This window comes from Cavia porcellus, unplaced genomic scaffold (assembly GCF_034190915.1).
Source record: "Cavia porcellus strain 051 isolate PalLab524CR breed Dunkin Hartley unplaced genomic scaffold, mCavPor4.1 scaffold_49, whole genome shotgun sequence".
NCBI classification, from domain to species: Eukaryota; Metazoa; Chordata; class Mammalia; order Rodentia; family Caviidae; genus Cavia; species Cavia porcellus.
In genome coordinates, this window is record NW_026947532.1 from 125,513 (window position 1) to 142,875 (window position 17,363).

At 62.3% G+C, this 17,363-nt stretch overlaps 5 protein-coding genes across 6 annotated transcripts; 1 reads left to right on the forward strand and 4 right to left on the reverse strand.

The window, feature by feature from the left end:
• Window positions 1-534: 534 nt before the first annotated feature.
• On the reverse strand, window positions 535-6,123 carry Slc34a3 (solute carrier family 34 member 3). Of its 2 annotated transcripts, none has more exons than XM_013155707.3 (13): window positions 5,798-6,123; window positions 5,052-5,161; window positions 4,867-4,953; window positions 4,365-4,493; window positions 4,141-4,284; window positions 3,944-4,055; window positions 3,666-3,861; window positions 3,457-3,546; window positions 3,269-3,350; window positions 3,012-3,179; window positions 2,824-2,940; window positions 2,623-2,747; window positions 535-1,639 (listed from the first exon to the last, which is right to left on the reverse strand). In XM_013155707.3, exons 1-13 carry the CDS (start codon window positions 6,118-6,120, stop codon window positions 1,175-1,177), a joined length of 2,148 nt encoding a protein of 715 aa, XP_013011161.2. In that variant the 5' UTR covers window positions 6,121-6,123; the 3' UTR covers window positions 535-1,174. The 2 variants fall into 2 exon arrangements, with proteins under 2 accessions (XP_013011161.2, XP_063100113.1); XM_063244043.1 differs by having other exon boundaries at window positions 5,658-5,915.
• A 1,081-nt stretch (window positions 6,124-7,204) lies between these two features.
• Window positions 7,205-9,409, reverse strand: Rnf224 (ring finger protein 224). Its single transcript, XM_063244049.1, has one exon. It carries the CDS (start codon window positions 7,690-7,692, stop codon window positions 7,210-7,212), a length of 483 nt encoding a protein of 160 aa, XP_063100119.1. The 5' UTR covers window positions 7,693-9,409; the 3' UTR covers window positions 7,205-7,209.
• Window positions 9,410-9,878: 469 nt separating this feature from the next.
• Window positions 9,879-11,796, reverse strand: Cysrt1 (cysteine rich tail 1). The gene is made up of 2 exons (XM_003473089.5): window positions 10,849-11,796; window positions 9,879-10,549 (listed from the first exon to the last, which is right to left on the reverse strand). The coding sequence occupies exon 2, from the start codon at window positions 10,540-10,542 to the stop codon at window positions 10,102-10,104; it is 441 nt and encodes a 146-aa protein (XP_003473137.1). The 5' UTR covers window positions 10,543-10,549; window positions 10,849-11,796; the 3' UTR covers window positions 9,879-10,101.
• Window positions 11,797-13,053: 1,257 nt separating this feature from the next.
• Rnf208 (ring finger protein 208) lies at window positions 13,054-14,957 on the forward strand. The gene is made up of 2 exons (XM_063244048.1): window positions 13,054-13,256; window positions 13,465-14,957. Exon 2 carries the CDS (start codon window positions 13,994-13,996, stop codon window positions 14,792-14,794), a length of 801 nt encoding a protein of 266 aa, XP_063100118.1. The 5' UTR covers window positions 13,054-13,256; window positions 13,465-13,993; the 3' UTR covers window positions 14,795-14,957.
• Window positions 14,958-15,431: 474 nt separating this feature from the next.
• Window positions 15,432-17,259, reverse strand: LOC101787642 (RING finger protein 208). Its single transcript, XM_013155933.3, has 2 exons — window positions 16,905-17,259; window positions 15,432-16,772 (listed from the first exon to the last, which is right to left on the reverse strand). The coding sequence occupies exons 1-2, from the start codon at window positions 17,001-17,003 to the stop codon at window positions 15,993-15,995; spliced, it is 879 nt and encodes a 292-aa protein (XP_013011387.1). The 5' UTR covers window positions 17,004-17,259; the 3' UTR covers window positions 15,432-15,992.
• Between the last annotated feature and the right edge of the window lie 104 nt (window positions 17,260-17,363).

A 17,363-nucleotide genomic window follows, 5' to 3' on the forward strand; every position in this document is an offset into this window, starting at 1 on the left:
GGAGCGCTGGGCACCTGCCCTGGCTCTCCAGCCTGCAGCTGTTAAGACATCCACAAGGCAGGCTCTGTTTACTAGTGGCCATGGTCCCAGTGGGAGGCTGTGTTACTGCCAGGCAGGGGCAACAGGCAGACAGGCGGTGCGGCCTTAAAGGACCCTGTTTGGAGCCTTTGTGGAAGGCCTTCATTGCTCCGGAAGGAGAGGTGCTGGTTGAGGCTTCCTCCCTCCATACAGCTCTCTGCCTTCCCAGCAGGTCTCCCCAGGGAGCAGGCAGGCTGTGTCCCCAAAGGGCACAGGAGTTGATGCTGGCTGTGTACAAGCTACTTGTAGCAAAGGACCAAGGCCAGTCCATAGGAATAGCCACCAAGATGGCCCCACCCTGTGCTCTTTGGCTTCCGGAGCAAAGGTTACTTCCCTTAGTAGGCAGAGAGTGAAAACCAGGCCTAGGAAGCCTAGGAGGTAGCAGAAGACCTGAGAAACAATGAGGTCTGTCCCTGGCTGAGTGCTTGAGTTCTGGAGGGAAGTGAGTTTTTCCTGGTTGTGGTGTGGGAGGGAGTAGAGTTGGAGGTGGCAGACCAGTGACCGGCTCAGCCAATGAATCTTCCAACCCAGGAATCTGCCTGGCCCAGAGCAGGTTTGGGCACTCAGTGGGGCACACAAGTACAGGTGCCCTGGGGCTTGGTGAGCAGTACCTGCTCCAGGGCAGATTCCTGCAGTGAGCCTTGTGGGAGGAGGGACGCCCCCTGGTGCCTCAGACATATAGCCCAGCCCACCTTAAGGTCTGGTTGGGGGCAGAATGGGGGCGGCGGTGGGGGTAGATGGTTCTTGGTCACATGAATGGTGCCTCTACCTGCTGCTGCTGCAAAGGATGTTCCTAGCCGCTTCTTAGGCCAGTGCCTGTGCCAGAGGCCTATCCCTCCACTTTATAGGCTGTCCCCAGGGCTGCAGGCAGGAAGGTCACCTGGCCCTGACCCCTGAACACTGTGCTGTGCCTCCAACTCCAGTGGGACCCTTCCCTGGAATCCCTGTCCAGGGAGAGACCACCATTCCTGGGTAACAATCTCATTTATTTGCAAAGGAGTGTAGGACCTCAGAAGTCCTGGTACCCGCAGGGCCAGCTCTCCAACAGCACCACTCCCAAACTGATGGGGCTGGCATGGTGTCTGGGAGCCCACCCTCAAAACTGCTGGGAGGCCAGGACCTCAGGGCTCTCACAGCCAGGAGCCTCTTTGGTGGCCATCTGGGAGCAACTGCAGGCCCTGCCCGGGCAGCAGTGGATCACCAGATGGTCCCAGGGCTCCAGAGAGTGGAGGCAGAGGGGCAGCCAAGCCCAGGAGCGCAGGCTGTATGGTAGCCAGGATGGCCGGTGCTGCTGCAGGACATTGACCACGATGAGGAGAAGCACCAGCCCCACCAGGGGCACCCCAACTGCAGCCAGCACTGCACCTCCTGCCAGGGAGAGCCCGAAGGCTGCCAGGGGCAGCAGCAGGAATGTGAGCAGCAGGTAGACAACAGCAACCCAGCGATAGCGGGCTGTCAGGTCCCCAAAGCGCTTGGCCAGCGGGATGGGCAACCTCAGGATGGGCACTGTGTACCATAACAGTATGCCAGCAAGGTTGAAGAAGAAGTGGATGAGGGCAACCTGTTGGGCAGGGAGAGGTCAGCAGCTTGGGTCAGGTGATGGGGGTCACCTGGGCTCTCTAGCCCTGGCCACCGCAAAAAAGGACCCATGTCTGAAGCTTGTCTTGCTCATCCTGCTTGCAGCTAAGATGGGGCCCCTGAGAGGATAGCTTCCAGCCAAGTGTGGTCAGATGCTTGCCACCCACCCTTGAGCACACACCTGAGAATCGGGGGCCTGAGCCAGCACCCCTGTTGGTAACTGTATCACTGCTGACTGTGGGAGGAGGCCCAGGGCTACATGCCCTCCAGGAGAGGGCAAGGCTGGGAGCTTCTGGGAGAGGCTCCGGAGAGGCTGGGGCAGGGCCTTGCAGTGGGAGGGGAAGGGCAACGACTCAGTGGGAGCCAGGCAAGGCCTGGCTCATGTCCTGGGAGCAGCAGCCCAGCAGTTTCAGGAGCCCAGCTTGAGTGGGTATCTGGGCAGAAGGAAGCTTTGGCCAGTACAGGCTGCATTAGAGAGACTTTAGACAGTGGCGCTGTGAGCCTGGAAGTGGGCCACAGAGCGGGAACACTTGGGGTTGGAGTTCATCTTAAAGTCAGACTCACAACGGCATGGCCTGAGTACCCACTGTATATGAGGGCCTCTGTGGACAGGGGCTGAGAAGACAGGCAGTGCCCAGGTGGCTACTATTGGATTGAAGCAGTTGGTTCATGGGGGAGTAGGGTGGGAGGAGAGGCACTTTGAAGATGTGGAATATAGTCCTTGGGGTCCCCTGTGGCTGGGCCAGACCAACAAGGGGCTCAGGTTGGAGAATGGAGGAGCAGGGTCCCAGAGGGGAAGCTTTGGGAGACAAAGGGGCAGTGGGCACAGGCCTGGTTCTGCCCATGCTAAGAAGGCAACCTGGGGGAGGCGGGGCCTAGGTCCAGGGATGAGGGGCCTGAAGGCCTGTGGCTGTGGCTGGAGTAGAGCCAGGCCACATAGGAGCAGGGAGGGGACCCAAGTGGTACCTGAACAGCAAAGAGCAGCATGTCCGCTGGGCTGGCCAGGGCAGCCAGCAGGGCTGTGGTGGTGGTGCCAATATTGGAGCCCAGGAGCAGGGGGTACGCCCGGTCTAGGCTGATCACCCCGACCCCTAGGCAGTGAAGGGTCAGCATAGGGTCCCAGCAGCACCCCCGGCCCCACCCAGGCCCAAGGCCCAACTGGCTCACCCATGAGTGGCACGATGGCTGCCGTGAAGACACTGCTGCTCTGGAGCAGGAAGGTCATGCCGGCACCCACAAAGATAGCCAGGTACCCGCTGAGCCAGCCGAAGGGGAAAGGAAAGTCTGAGGACAAGTACTGAGTCAGGGCGCGTCCCCACCCTGCCCTCAGCCCCAGCTCACAGGGTGCTTTGCACCTGCATTGATGACAGTCCTCACAGCCTGGGCAACACGGCCATGGAGCACAGAGTTGAGCAGCTTGACGATGAGGACCAGACAGGCACTCAGCACCAGCAGGGAGCCGGCCAGCAGGATGCAGCCCACGGCTGGATCCGTGAGCACTGAGCCTACGAACAGGTGGCGGCCTGGTGGAAGGCAGGGCAGTGCAGGGTGGTAAGCACGGTAAGTGTGGGCACAGGGGCATGACATGAGCGGGCAGGCGGGCAGGGCTCACAGGGCAGCCTGTCCTCAGAGGCTGAGCTGTTCTTCCCGGTACAGGGGCTGATGGCTCCACTTGCATTGCTGTGGCCCTGGCTCTGGTGGGGGCAGGGAGGATTCAGGATGACTCGGTAGGCAGTTGGAGTGGGTGGGGTGGTTGGTAGGTCACAGGTCAGTGCAGGGCTGGGGTTAGAGGCACCTCACCATGTCCCCGCTGTGGCTGCACCATTGTTTAATGAGGCTGTTGTTGGTGGCATTGCCAGTGGCACTGCTGGCTAGCAAGTCATTGTCCAGCTGAGGGTGGAGGGGCTAGGACTCAGTAGGGGCCTGATGCCCACAGGAACAGGGCTGCCTCGTGCCTGCTCTGCCCTCCTTCCCTGTCCAGGGCTTTTACCTCCTTTTCTGGGCTTTACCTGAACAATGAGGTGTGTGAGTGGCTTTGTCAGTGCCTTTAGGATGTCAGGAGCCCGAGCCCCAGGCTGCAGGTGGGCCACGCCCAGGAGCAGGGCACTCAGCCACTGCAGCAGGGCCGTGGCACTCTCCAGTGGCAGCAGGACCAGCACCGTGAGCCAATTGAAGATGCCATGCACAGCCGAGCCACTGAAGGCCCTGTGACCACAAAAAGGCAGGTTGTCCAGTGGCCTTGGCCATGGCCACTGCCACTTCCATCCTGCCCCACAGCCACACTTACCTGCGAAACTCGTCCCGGTCCCCTGACTGTGCCATGGAGACTAGCGTGCTAGTGATGGATGTGCCCACGTTGACGCCCATGATAATGGGGACAGACGCCCTGACGGTCAGGACTGTGGAGACACTGCTTCAGCAGCTGCCTGCCCCAGCTGCCTGCCCACCACCACCGCCTTCATGGGGTGGGGGTGACAGACTCACGCTTAGAGGCCACCATGCTGACGACAATGGAGGATGACGTGCTGGAGCTCTGCACGAGCACCGTGACCAGCACCCCGATGACCAGGCCTGCTACAGGGTTGGACAGCACCACATTGCCCTTGAAGACATCTCCAGCCATTCTGCCTACAGCCGGGACAGAAGGGCACTGAGGCTGCAAAGAGCTGGCCACCCATGCCCACCCTGCTGTCCTTCTGCCCACTCACTGCCCAGCAGCTGGAAACCAGAGCTGAGGATGTCCAAGGAGCAGATGAAGAAGTAGAGGCTGCCCAGGAGTCCACAGGCCTTGAGGAAGCCGATGGTCAGCCTTTGCATCCTGGCAGCCATGCTGGACTCTGTGGACGCAGGCAAGGGCAGTCCTCGGTCAGCTCTCCCACCTTCTGCCTGCTCAGCACCCTCCACCCCTCCTCCACTGCCCATGCAGAGTCCAGAAACCCCCTGCCATGCTGGGCTGGGAGGGGCCCATTTTCTCCTGAGTCCCCAGGGCAGGGCCCGGGATGCCTGTGCTCCAGCCCCTGTCCCTGCAGGATGGCCATGTGTTCACCAGCAAGACGGAGAAGGAAGGCCCTGCATCTCAGGATGGGGTAGAAGTGGAGCAAAGTTCTATGGGCATCTCCGGGTGGGCTCCCTTGGGGTCTGTTTGGGTGAGTGCTGCCCTGCACTTTCCCTGTGACCTTGACCCTGATGCTCACCCTGATCCGGGCATACCTTTTGGCTTGCCGGTGTCCTTAAGCTGAAGGAAGGCCCAGGGCTTCATGCTGCCCTCCTCCAAGACTGGGGCAGAACTAGAGGTCCCTGTGGGGGTCAGGTCAAGTAAGGTTGTTTTGAGAACCCCCTCCCAGGAGGGAGCAATATAAGGCACATGGGGTTCCCTCCCTGTCTGGGTCTGGTACCTGCATTTCTCAGACTGCTGTCCACCAGGTTGATCGTAGACAGGGTGGGGTGGGGGACCTGGCCACCAGCAAAGGAATTCGGCATGGGGTTCGGCAGGAGCAGACCCAAGCTGGGGGAAGGGTGGGTGAGAGATGACCAGTCCCCCCGCATTGCTCCCACCCTGCCCAGCAGGCCCAATATAGGACCCCTGGCCTGTGCTGTCCCTTGCTGCCCTTGTAGGCCCAGTGACCTGCCTTCCCTCTGTCCATGGCAGGTGGCTGTGGTGACCTCACTAACTGTTAGACAACCCCAGGCCAATTTCAGGGGGCAGAGTGAGGAACTCCTCACTCCCCAGCTTGCTCACTGGTCTGAGTTGGAAGAAAGCCTGGTGGTGCCACAGGGCACAGGGTTGTGAGGTGCAGAATCTGGGGAGCCCAAGACCTCTCTCATCAGGTGTCACTGGGAAGAGACCTTGGCACCTGATACAAATGTGCCAGATGAGGAGCTGGGCAAGGTGCTCGGGGGGTTCAGGTGCTCCAGCCCACAGCATGGCTCCTGCCTCTGTAGCTCTGCTCCAGGGCCGCTGCCTGCAGAACTTCCCTTTGACCCTCTACCCTGACGCCCACCTGGCCTCTGGGTTTAGCTCAAGGGTCCATGTGCAGCCCTTCTGTTCTGCCTGCCCTGGGCTGCTGTCGTTTGCGGGGGAGGGGGTTCCCATCCTGTCCTCCGAGTCCCTGGGCCCTGGTCTGGTTCTGGGAGCTCCTACCTGTATAGGTGGTGAGGGGTACCATGGGGAGGAGGCCGTGGGAGCAGCTTCAGGTCAAAGATTCGCTGGGTGCCCACATGACCTGCTATGTCCTGAGCCCCATTAATGTTTACCCAAGTGCTGAGGCCCCTGAGGGGAGACCTGCCAGGCCCTGGAGCCCCTGGGCCTTGTCTTCCAGGGGTAGGAGCTGTGAACTTGGGCCAGAGCCCTCTTGGAGTGGGGCGTTTTCCACAAATACACCCTATTTCAGGCCAGAACACTGCTGGGCTGGACGCTGGATGCCCACATCCACCAGGAGGGGTCTGAGAGTGAACACAATCCATGCTGCCTCAGGCAGGAAGCTCAGGCTTTGCCCTCCCCACCATGTTCCTCAGAGCTCTGCAGATCATCTTTCCTCCCTGCCCCTGCAGACATTTGAGGGAAGCCCTTGTACCAGGTGTGTGGGCGTGGCAGGCTTCCTCAGGTGGGCAGTGAGTTCTGAGCAGGTGCGGGGCATGATGTTCCTGGCTGCTGCAGAGAGGTTTGGGGAGGGCTGGGATCATCTTCAGGTGCGTGGGGGACTTTGCTCCAGGCAGGGAGGGCTGGTGTCCACTCAGCAAATTCTCTTCCCTCCCCACCCTCCCACCCCCTGCAGGGAGGCTCTCAGGAGTTCCCAGATGATGGTTGCTTCCTGCAGGGGTGGGGCGCTGCAGCTCAGACTTGGGGGGCGTCAGTGCCTTAGCCTTTGGCACCCTTCTGGGGGTCTGTGTCCAGGTTACACAGAATTTTGGATGGCGCAGCTGAGCTGTGCAACCTCAGGCCAGCCCCTCCCTCTCTGGGCTCAGAGCTGGCCACCTGAGATGCTGTCCTTACTGCCTGCCTTGCCCCCTAGCGGGGTACCCTCTTGGGACAGTGCCAGACATGTGATTGAAGCCCAGAAATTTAACCTTGTTGAGTAGGTGAAATTTACAGTTTGTGTGCAGATCAGGGAGGGAGGAAATGGCTCTGCCCCACTCTGGGCTCTCTTCCTAGAGGAGAGGCCCCTATCCTGGGCCCACCTGTTCAGGAGCAGCCGTGGCCTGGCCCTGCGCTTGGCCTGTGCCCGAGTGTTGGGATCAGCCACTGCAGCTTCCCCACAGCCATAGCTGAGCTGAGCCTAGGCCTGGCTTGCTGGTCAGTCTGACAGAGGGTCCTGGCCAGGTACACAGTCAGATCACTCAGGTGGTCGAGGTCATCAGCCTCCTGCACGGTCCCTGGCACCATGGCTGCTACCTTCAGGCTGTGCCCTGCAGGTATCCATGATGGGGTTGGCAGCACTGTGAGTGGCTACCTGGGCTCAGAGCTGGCCTGAGGGCTGTGGGTGGACTGTGTGGAGCTGTGGTTCCCAGCAGCCAAGCCCTGGGCAGCAATCCCCCTGCAGGGGTGGTCAGAGCTCAGACCTCTGGGCTGCTGGGGAGCCCCCAGCAGAAACTGCCACAGCCACAGCAGCAGCAGCGGTGGGGCTGGGGGAAGTGGGGCTGGGGGCCCAGGGTGGGGCAGAGGGCAGCCGGCTGTTCAATGACCACAGCATCAACCTTGAGGGGTGCAGAGACCCGGGGCTCTGCTCTTGCTGGCTCCTGCTCAGCCTTGACAGCCAGGAAGACAGCCAGGTCCAGGTCCAGCATGGCCACCCCTCCACGCGGTGTGGGTGTGCTCTGGCGACACTGGGGGCAGGGGATCCAGCGCTGCTCGTGGGCCAGAGCGTCCAGCCGCCGCACACATGCCTGGCAAAAAGTGTGGCCACAGTAGAGGCGGCGGGGCAGGTGCCCAGTGAGGTCATAGGCTGAGTAGCAGATGATGCAGTCGTTCCTCCGGGCTGTGGGGGCTGCCACCTCCTCCAGGGCACAGGACCACTCAGGCTGCAGCATCCTGGGCATGGAGGTGGTTGGGAACAGTGGCACGGATCACAGCCCCACTCCTCACCACTGCAACATGCAGCAGGGGTGGGTGCTGGCCCCAGAGGGTGGGCCATGGCTGGTAGGTACACTTTGGAGGGACAGCTGGGGGTGACAAGACATGGATCTGGGCAGTGTCCTGCCCAGCTAGCTGTGGTCCTGTTGCCACCCACAGCCTCCTGCCAGGTGCTGCCCCTTCCTACCCAGCCAGCACAAGCCATAAACACTCTTACCTGCGTCTGTTCCGTTCCTCTGGGCAGCTATGTCCAGTGAGAAAGTGGCTGGAACAGTGGGGCAGGGCCCTGGGGCACCCCGGGGCTCCCTCCCTGGGCTCGCATTACTGCCTGCCTGGGCCAGGCAGCAGGAGGCAGGTGGCGGCTGGGCTGTGAAGTGGGCTCTCCTTTCAGTCACAAAGCAGTGCAACTGGATCTTACAGCATGTGCTCACAGGCAGGAGATAAGGTGACCCCTCCCTCTGTGCTTGCTGCCATCCCTGACCCACTCCCCCAGCCCCACCCCCAGGCCTGACCTCACTACTGTGCCCCAGAGCTCCCCTCTGTTGGGCATGGTGGCCCATGCCTGTCATCCCAGTTGCTCAGGGGGCTAGAGGAAGGTCTCAGTTTTGAGCCCAGCTTAGGCAATTTAGGAGATTCTGTCTCAAAAAATAGGCTGAGGGTGTGTGGTGGTGCTGGGGAAGCTGGGAGGCTGAGGCAGAAGTTATCACTGTACGTTTGAGATCAGCCTGAGCTACATAGTGTGTTCAAGGTTTGTCTGAACTGTGGGAGATCCCCCAAAAAAGTCTGGCTATCATTGTTCAGTGGTAGAACTCTTGACTACCATGTGGAAAGCCCTGGGTTCAATGTCCATAACTTCAAAGAAAAATAAAAGGCTCCCCTCCCTCACTTTTGTGTCTGCTCCATCTCGCTCTTCCCTGCCTTGTCTGGCAGTGCCCATCCGGCAACCCCAAGCTGGCCTGACCCCAGTGATGCATAGCACAACCCCTGCTTTGTTGTGGCAAGCTCAGCCTGGGATACCTGTCCCTGCGGTGGTGGCAGGGCTATTTGTCCTCAACCTTGCCTATGCGTGGATGCCTGTTTGTTCATGTTCCTATCATGGCCCCTAGGTGGCGCTCATGTACTGTGTATGGCGTCCCAGGTTCCTCACAAGGACCATCACGGTGAGCGTCTGCAGGCCTCCTGGCCGGCCAGGGGCTGATTCTGGGATGTGCGGCCAGTGGGCCCTGTGTTCTGGGCCACGGGCAGGGCATACATGAGCGACCCAATAGGATCAGGACACGCTGGCAGGGCCTTGGGACCCCTCCCCAGTCCCACAGGGAAGCCTAGGGCGGACACACAGGTGCTCATGCAAGGCACCCACCAACACACAACCAGTAGGCCTGCAGGACTGGTCAGACAGGTTTATGGCTGGGGCTGGGCAGGGCAATGACTTGCTTGTCCCACACCCAGGACCTCCGAACACTACCAGTGCCCTTTCCTCCCTTGTGACCAGGCACGATGTGTCAGGGGGTGGCTGGCTGCAGGAGGACCCGTCTGTCCTGTGAGGCCAGCTCTGCTTCCTCCACACAGTGCCGCCTGCCCCGCTGTGGAATCCCCAGCTCCCTGCACACTCCCTTCCCTGGCTTCCCAGAGCTCCACGGTATCCACACACTCAGACATGTGGGCCCCTCCTCCAGCCCCTTCCTGGCCTTGCCTTAAAGGCCTGATCCAGGGCCCCTCCTCTGGGAAGCCCAGCCCAGAGGAAAATAGCAGGAAAATGCCTGACCAAGGCTGGAGGTGACTCAGTGGGTCGGGATTGTCCTGGGCTGTCCTGAAACCTGCAGCATCAGCCCCACAAGCACCATCCTGCCAAACTGCCGGAGGCCTCTTGCAGGGGCGCCTGGGTAATATGTGCGCCTTGAGGATTAACCCTGTTTGCTGTCCCAGCCTCAGTCCAGAGGGTACCTGGCACCCACACCCCATCAGCCCCAGGCAGACCTCAGACCTGCAGGGCAGGCTGAGTATAGATGTCATTAGCTGGGGCTTCCCAATCCTTAAGAGGTCTGGGACAGTGTGTATGTGTGTACAGAGGCATCTGTAGTTGGGGGCAGATGCAGTCAACTGGTTCAGGACACCCTCCCAAAGGGCCCAGCCAAAAAGAACGAGTTGCTGGTACAAACCTCACCCTGCTTTATTGTCTGGGCCTTGCAGCCCAGTGATCAAGGGTGTCCCTGTTGCTGGCTCCATGGTCAGTGCCCACTACTGTTCCAAAGGCCCTGCCAAGCCAGCAGCCTGCTGCATGAGCAGCAAATGGCCAAAGTCTGTGACAATGGTCACCTCTAATGTCCAATACCACCATGGCCATGAGCAGTGGCCGGTGCCCCATGGTGGATGGGTTAGAGGATGACACAGCAGCAGCTATGACAGCGGCAGAAGGGGGGGCAGTGGCAGCAGGAGCAGCAGGGGCAGCAGCAGCAGTGGTGGGCGATGTCATCACCGCGCCCCATGGGTGGCCGGCCGGCATAGGACAGTCCTGCTGGGCGCTGTCCACTGCCATAGGGATTGCAGGGCTGCTCCCAAGACTGCTGGCTCTGGCTGGGAACAGCCCCCTTGGTCCCCTTGACCCCCTTGGCCCCCTTGGGCACTTCAGCCTCAATGGGCTGCAGGACACGGGCAGGCCCTGAGGTGCAGGTCATTGTGGGCAGAGGCTGAGTCTCCAAGGACAGAGATGAGGATGGAGCTTCTTCTAACTGCTGCCCTAGGTCAGGCCGCAGGTGAGCCCGGGGGATGCTGATATGGGTATATGGGTTCTTCACGACCATCTCATGGGGGTCCATGGCCAGGCTGTGGGGTGGGCAGACACAACAGATTCAGGGATGGGGACAGCTGTCAGAGCCCAAAACGACACCCACCCAGGTGAAGCCCACCTTCAGGGGCCCTAGTGCCTAGCACCAAGAGTGCTTTGTGTGCAAGGCCATGTGCCAGGAGTGTCCCCAGGTGTGAGCCAGAGCCAGTGTCCCAAGTTGCCACCCCAGAGTCCAGGCATTGCCTCTAGGACAGAGCTGGGAATGGAGAGGGAGTTGGGGGACGAAGCTGCGGGGTGGCGGAGTGCATGGGGCTCTGGTCCCTAGGCCAGGACTCACCTGAAGCGCTGTCTGTCCTCCCAGCCCTTCTGGTGCCTGTGTGGAGCAAGCGGTGCCTTTTCCCTCCTAGGGAAGGGTGTGGCCCTGGGCGGGCCTCGAGGTGGGGTTCCTAATATTAGGTGGCCCCAGCCACTGGAGCAGAGCAGCTGGCCCACCCCTGGTCCTCAGGTGGGCGGCAGCCGCCACTGTTTAGGCTCTAAGGGGCAAGGTGAGTGACTCAGTGACCACAAATCCAGGCCGTGGCTCAACCAGGAGGACCTGGGTCATGGCCCCAGGAAGGAAGTGGGGCTCGTCCCGGATTCCAGGGGCTCTGCTCATGCCCACAGCCTGCAAGCTTGGGCGGGGGCACAGCTTCTCCCTGCCCTGACCTCACTGCTACCAGAGTGCTGAGGCACTTTTCTAAATAATAAGAGACGATCGATACACCCTTGTGGATAAACCTCACTGACCCCAGAATTGCCCACGTGGGCTTCAGTCTCACAGGACCTTTCCTGGTGAGATGGCCTAGCGGAACGCTCCCGGTTACCGTGGAGTGACAATAGTGCAGGCACTGGGCCAGGCCTGACACCAGTGGGCTCCGCTGAGTGACAACTGGCAATCCTTGCATCCTGGGAAGAACCAGGAATACGAGACCAAATCGGACGTGGCCGCAGCCCACGTGCTCTGTGTGGGGCTAGGTAGAGCGATCCGGATACACGTTCCTGAGTCCGGTCTATGGGGTAAAGAGGGTCTTTGGACCCAGGATTTCAAAGGGCGAGTAGGACTTACTGCGCAGGCGCCAGAAGCACCGCGGGGCCTTGCAAACCCCACCCATCGCTACGAAGCGGAGCCTAGCGCAAGCGCGAACGAGGCTGGGACTTTTGGTGGAAACTTTATTCCCCAGAAGCCTCCGCGCTGCGTTTCAGGATTTCTCAAAAACCCGGTTCGGACAACCAGATACTTAGCTGCGGACGCCGGTTCTGATCGGTGGGGCGGGGCTTCTCCCTGGGGCGGGGCCTTAGGCAAGGGGCGGGAACTAAGGACAGGTACCTCCCCGGGCGCCTGCCGGTCTATTCAGGATTAGGATTAGGGTTAGTGAACAGAGACCCCCGGGCGGCCTCCTCCTACCGCTCTCACCCCAGGTACCCCCATCATGCCCGCCGCGCCTCCCAGAGACACTCCTGCTCAGGACATAACCCTCACAGCTGCCCTCGCTGAATCAACCCAGGCACTGCCTGGGCTCCAACAGAGTCCCATGGTGCCACCCAGCCTTGCCCTGATTTTTCTCTCCAGGAATACAGTGCAGAGGATAGAGAGGCTGCGGCTTAAAGGGGTCTGGGCTGTCCTGATCCGTGCAGGGTCAGAGCAGGCAGAGGGGTGGCCATATGGCACGGTGGCCTGGCAGAGCAGGGGATAGCACTCTGGAGGCCCCCAGCATGCAGTCACCAGCTTCTCCTTGGTCCTCCCCGCTAGGAGAGGCGGGCAGGGCTCCAGCAGGCAGGGGTGTAGTTGGGCCAGAGAGGCTAGGAGGAAGCTGAAAGGAATGGGGTTCCCGACGGGTGGGTCAGGTTAGCACACAGCATGACGCGACAGGGCGCGCGTGCTTGACAGGATGCCAGGGCCGCCCTGCCCAAGCAGGTGACTGTAGTCGGCGGGCGGCCCTCTGCCCAGCACGTGGCCCGCCGGACACCCCAGCCTTCCGCGTGCCCGCGCTCCACCCTTCCTCCCTGCTTCTCGGGGTCCTCAGTCTCCGCCCAAGCCCTGGTACCCTCAACTTCCCGTGGTAATCACTCTGAGCTGGCTGGTCCTGGACACAGCCGGACGCAGAGGACTCAGGCACCCACGGAGCCCCTGGAGGGCAGCAGAGACCTTGCTTCCGGGCACGCGCAAGGCATACGCAGAGGGGACACTCGCAGGTCCCCCCTCCCATGTGGGCATTGTAGGGTCTTGAGATGTGAGGATAGGTTTCTTTTCCAGAATTGGGTGGGGGTGCTGATCCAAATCCAGTGTCAACCAGGAGGGGCGCAGAGAAAGCGGGCGCTGCGCGGGGTCCGGAGCCTCTCCACCGAGAGGGAGACCCGGCGGCGGGAGCCAGGCTCTGAACGGACCCAGGGGCGGCGAGAGACTGGCCCCGCCCCGCGGACCCCGAGCGGGTCCCCAGACGGGGGGTGGCGCTGCGGGCGCGGGCGGGCGCCGCGCGCACTGCGGTCCCCGCGCCTCCGCCGCAGAGCGCGCCACGCTTGCACGCACCTGCCGCCGCCTGGCCGAGCCCCGCGCCCGCGCCCCTGGGTACCTCCCGCTCCCGCCATCACCAGGGTCGCCGCGGGAGCCTCCGAGCCACCGGCCGAAGGCGGGCGCCGCATCGGGGCCTGCCTTTCAAGCAACCTCCGCGGCGGCGGCGCGCAGCCGGGGACGCCAGGCTGGGGCAGGTGAGCGGGGGAGGGGCGCGACCGGGCCGCGGGAGTCTGAGCAACGGCGTCTGGAAGGGGGAAGGGAGGGGCCGGACCCGCGAGGTCAGGACCCCGCGGCGGAGGTCAGGGTCAGAGGTCGGATGCGCAAGCCTTTGTGCAGGGAGGGGTCGAGGGCATTCGGGGCTGTGTGCTCGGGTGCTGTGCTCACGCCACCTCTTGCCCGCAGCTCGGGCCTGGTGCAGGCCTCGCCTGTGCTCGCGCCGAGGAGCCTGCAGCCCGGGGCCTTCTGCAGCCGGTGCTCAGGCTAGCTGCCTTCCCTGGGAGCCCTGTCCTGGAGCCATGGGGCCCACCTAGCCCCTGCCTGCCCCGATGTCCCGGCCCGGGGACTGCTGACCCTGGCTGCAGGGGGAGCGCCCACAGCGCCCCCTGGCCAACCTCGGCAGCCAGAGACCCTGGGTGAGCGACTGGGCCAGACCCCAAACCCAGCGCAGCCTCCCATACCCCCCTGCCCCCGCCTGCCGCCCCCGCCCCCGCCCCTGCCTCCTCCTCCCAGGACTGGACCAGAGAGGCCGCCGTGGCCACTGGGGGGTACTTTGCCCCACCAGGTCTCATCAGCCGCCCCAAGGAGTCCACGGGGTGGCCGGGGTCCACATCAAGCTGGGCAGGACCAGGAGGATGCTCTCCCCTGCCTTCCCCCTCGCCCACACCCAACGCCCCCGCCCACCCGAACGTCTGGTGTGACTGGAGACAACCGGATGCTGGCTGATCCTGGGCCCGAGGTGGGCAGCGGCTGGCCGGGCCTCCTAATGTCCTGCCTGAAGGGCCCACATGTCATCCTCAAGATGGAGGCCATGAAGATCGTGCATCCTGAAAAGTTCCCTGAGCTTCCAGCGGCTGCCCCCTGCTTCCCACCTGCACCTCGGCCCACCCCCACTCTAGCACCCAAGCGTGCCTGGCCCTCTGACACGGAGATCATTGTCAACCAGGCCTGTGGTGGGGACATGCCTGCTTTGGAAGGGGCTCCCCACACTCCACCCCTACCACGGCGACCCCGCAAAGGCAGCTCGGAACTGGGCTTCCCTCGCGTGGCCCCTGCGGATGAGGTGATCGTGAATCAGTATGTGATTCGGCCCAGCTCGGCAGCTTCAGGGGGCTCCTCATCGTCAGGGGTGGCGGCAGTTGGGGAGCCCCTGGAGTGCCCCACCTGCGGGCACACCTACAACGTCACACAGCGCCGGCCCCGCGTGCTGTCCTGCCTGCACTCGGTGTGTGAGCAGTGTCTGCAGATCCTGTACGAGTCCTGCCCCAAGTACAAGTTCATCTCCTGCCCCACCTGCCGCCGGGAGACTGTGCTCTTCACCGACTACGGCCTGGCTGCACTGGCTGTCAACACCTCCATCTTGAGCCGCCTGCCGCCTGAGTCACTGACCGCCCCTTCCGGGGGCCAGTGGGGGGGCGAGCCTGAGGGCAGCTGCTACCAGACCTTTAGGCAGTACTGTGGGGCTGCCTGCACCTGCCACGTGCGGAACCCGCTGTCTGCCTGCTCCATCATGTAGCATCCACCTGCTGGCCACTGGCTACCGCCCTCACCCATTGCTTCTTTAGGACCCGGCCCTGCCCTGTCGCCCACTGACCCTTCCTCGCCCATCATGGCTTGTGGCCCTACCCCGCGTGGCACTGTCGCTGCAGCCAACTCTGCCATTAAAACTCTTTGCCAAAGTTTGCACCTGTTCCCTGGACTGAGGCTCACTCCGGAGGGCTGGACCCAGTAGGCACCATGGCTGCAGCCCAGATGGTGTCCAGCTTGGAGCTGCCAGTGGGAGGCCCTGCCTTGCTGGTTGGAGCCAGTTTGGGGCGTGCTGCTCAGGGGGCCGGGTCTGGCTGTGTTTGTGCACAAAACCTGAAGGCCTAGTCTCAGTGCATTGCCATTGTGCGCCCACAGGCTGTGGCCAGTGTGCAGAGCTGGCATAGCTGAGTAAAGACAGGATTTGCCCTCTGTTCTGGCCAGTGGTGTCGGGGGAAAATCAGGTGTTCCCTCTCCCGGTTCCCCTGGCCCTGTATGCATGTGAGCATTAGGACTAGGACCCTGAATTGCCAGGGTTTGGGGAAGGTACCTTTGCACTGCCACGTGGGGCAGCTTTGCCTTGATGGTAGAGACCCGGCAACAGGGAGGACAGCCAGGGCATGTAACAGTGGTGTCAGGAACTGATGTTTATTGAGAGCCACTTCCTGTACCAGGCAGTACTCCACACCCCACTTCAGTCACATGCCACTCGCCCACGACTGTGGCATCCTGCAGGTGAAGGCCTCAGGATTTGTGTTGGGAACCAGCACAGCTAAGCCCTTGGCTTCCTTGGGTCACCCCTGGTCCTGACCGGGCTGGGTACGGAGTCTCGATCAGTCATGTGCTGTGGAGGCCCCTCCCCTGACCTTTGAGGACACACTGACCCTGATCTAGAGGCCACACTCCTTCTGAGTGTCAGCCATTTGTGCTGCCCTCCTCAGCTGGGTCTCAGAAGAGGGCAGCATGGCTCAGTGGGCCATGGCCAGCACAGGGCCTGGCTCACAGTTCTCCCTGCTGCCCTGGTCTCCTCCAGCAGCTGTCCTTGCATGGTGTCCTTGGGCCCAGCTTGCATCTGGGCTGCAGGTGGAATGGGCAGTCTGCCCAGGCCATCGCCTTGTGTGGGATGTGGGGAATGCCAGGGCTGGGTCTGAGCTTGGGCTCTCCAGCCTGAGCTTGCCATCCAGCCTAGCTCAGCGGCTGGCACGGTCCAGAAGCATGAAGAGCAGTCCCAGCAGCATGAGCGGTGTGAAGATGAGCAGCAGCCCCAGTAGCTCAAGCACCAGGAGGGTCAGCAGCACCAGGCGGCGGGCACAGGGACCACGATCTCGCAGTGCCCACAGCTGGATGCCCAGCCTGGGTGGGCAGGGCAGGAAGGGCAGGCAACCCCGGCTCCCCACAGGCCCTGCCAGGAAGCGTGGCTGGTAGCGGTGCTCGAGGGAGCCCCAGGGACCTGGCCTGCGGCCAGGAGGAGTGGGGGGTGCAGGGGGTGGTGGGCGCTGGGGCCCGTCGGCCTGAAGTAGCTCTTCCTGCAGCCGGCAGATCTCCCACTCCAGCATGGGTGTTTTCTGGCGGCACAGAGGGCAGCGCACACGGCCCAGGTCTGAGCCAGGGGCTGTGCCTAGTAGCTGGTGCAGGCAGCCCGTGCAAAGGCCATGGCCACAGTTCAGCAGGGTCAGGCGGTGCTCACTGGGCCCATAGGGCTCTGTGCAGATGGGGCATTCCTCCTCCTCCTCCTTCTGCCCATGGTCCTCCACCTGCTCCCCTACAACTGGCAGGAGCCAGGTGCTGGCGGAGGCTGTGGCCCCTAGCAGAGGCTCACTGTCGACAGTCCTAGCACCCTGAGGGGTCCCGATGTCTCCCCCATCATCCACTGGAGGCTGGCACTGTGAGTCCAGATGCTCAGGACCCAGAGAGGCCCACAGAGGTCTGGAAGGCCCAGGGCTAGGGTCCGTGGGGCCTGGAGTAGGGTCCTGAGGGCAGGAGTTAGGATGAGTGGGTGGGGGCTCCAGGCTGCAGAGGTTGTGGGGGAGGTGTGCTGGTCAGCGTGGCCCTCAGTGGCCAGAAGGGGCTGGACACCACCCACTGCTCCCTTGACTACTGACCTCTTGCCGCACCTCTGGACTCTCTGGCCCCACGGGAACTCCCCTTGAGTCTTGTGGTGTGCTCACACGGAGCCCTTCCTGGTGAGATCCTGCCGGCATTCAGCCCCAGCCCAGTCCAATCGCCAAGTCAGTGACTGATCAATTGATCAAAGAAACGCTCTTCTGCCTCTGGCCTGGACAGGCTCACAGGCCCAGCCACTCTGCCAGAGTTGCCCTACCCAGAGCTGAAGCCTTGGAGGGGTGGGAACCAAAAGCCACACCCCTTGCCCGCCCCTTCCTGGGTGGAAAGGGAAGCCTGGGCGGCACCATCATTTCCCACAGCTCTGGGCCAGCAGAGAGCTGGCACTCCACCTTCACAGGGAGGGCAGGCCTGGCGGGGTGCCTCTGGGACCCCGAATTCATGAGTTCATGTTATATTGAACACCCAAGTGCAGGATGGCTCAGGTGAGCAGATGTGCA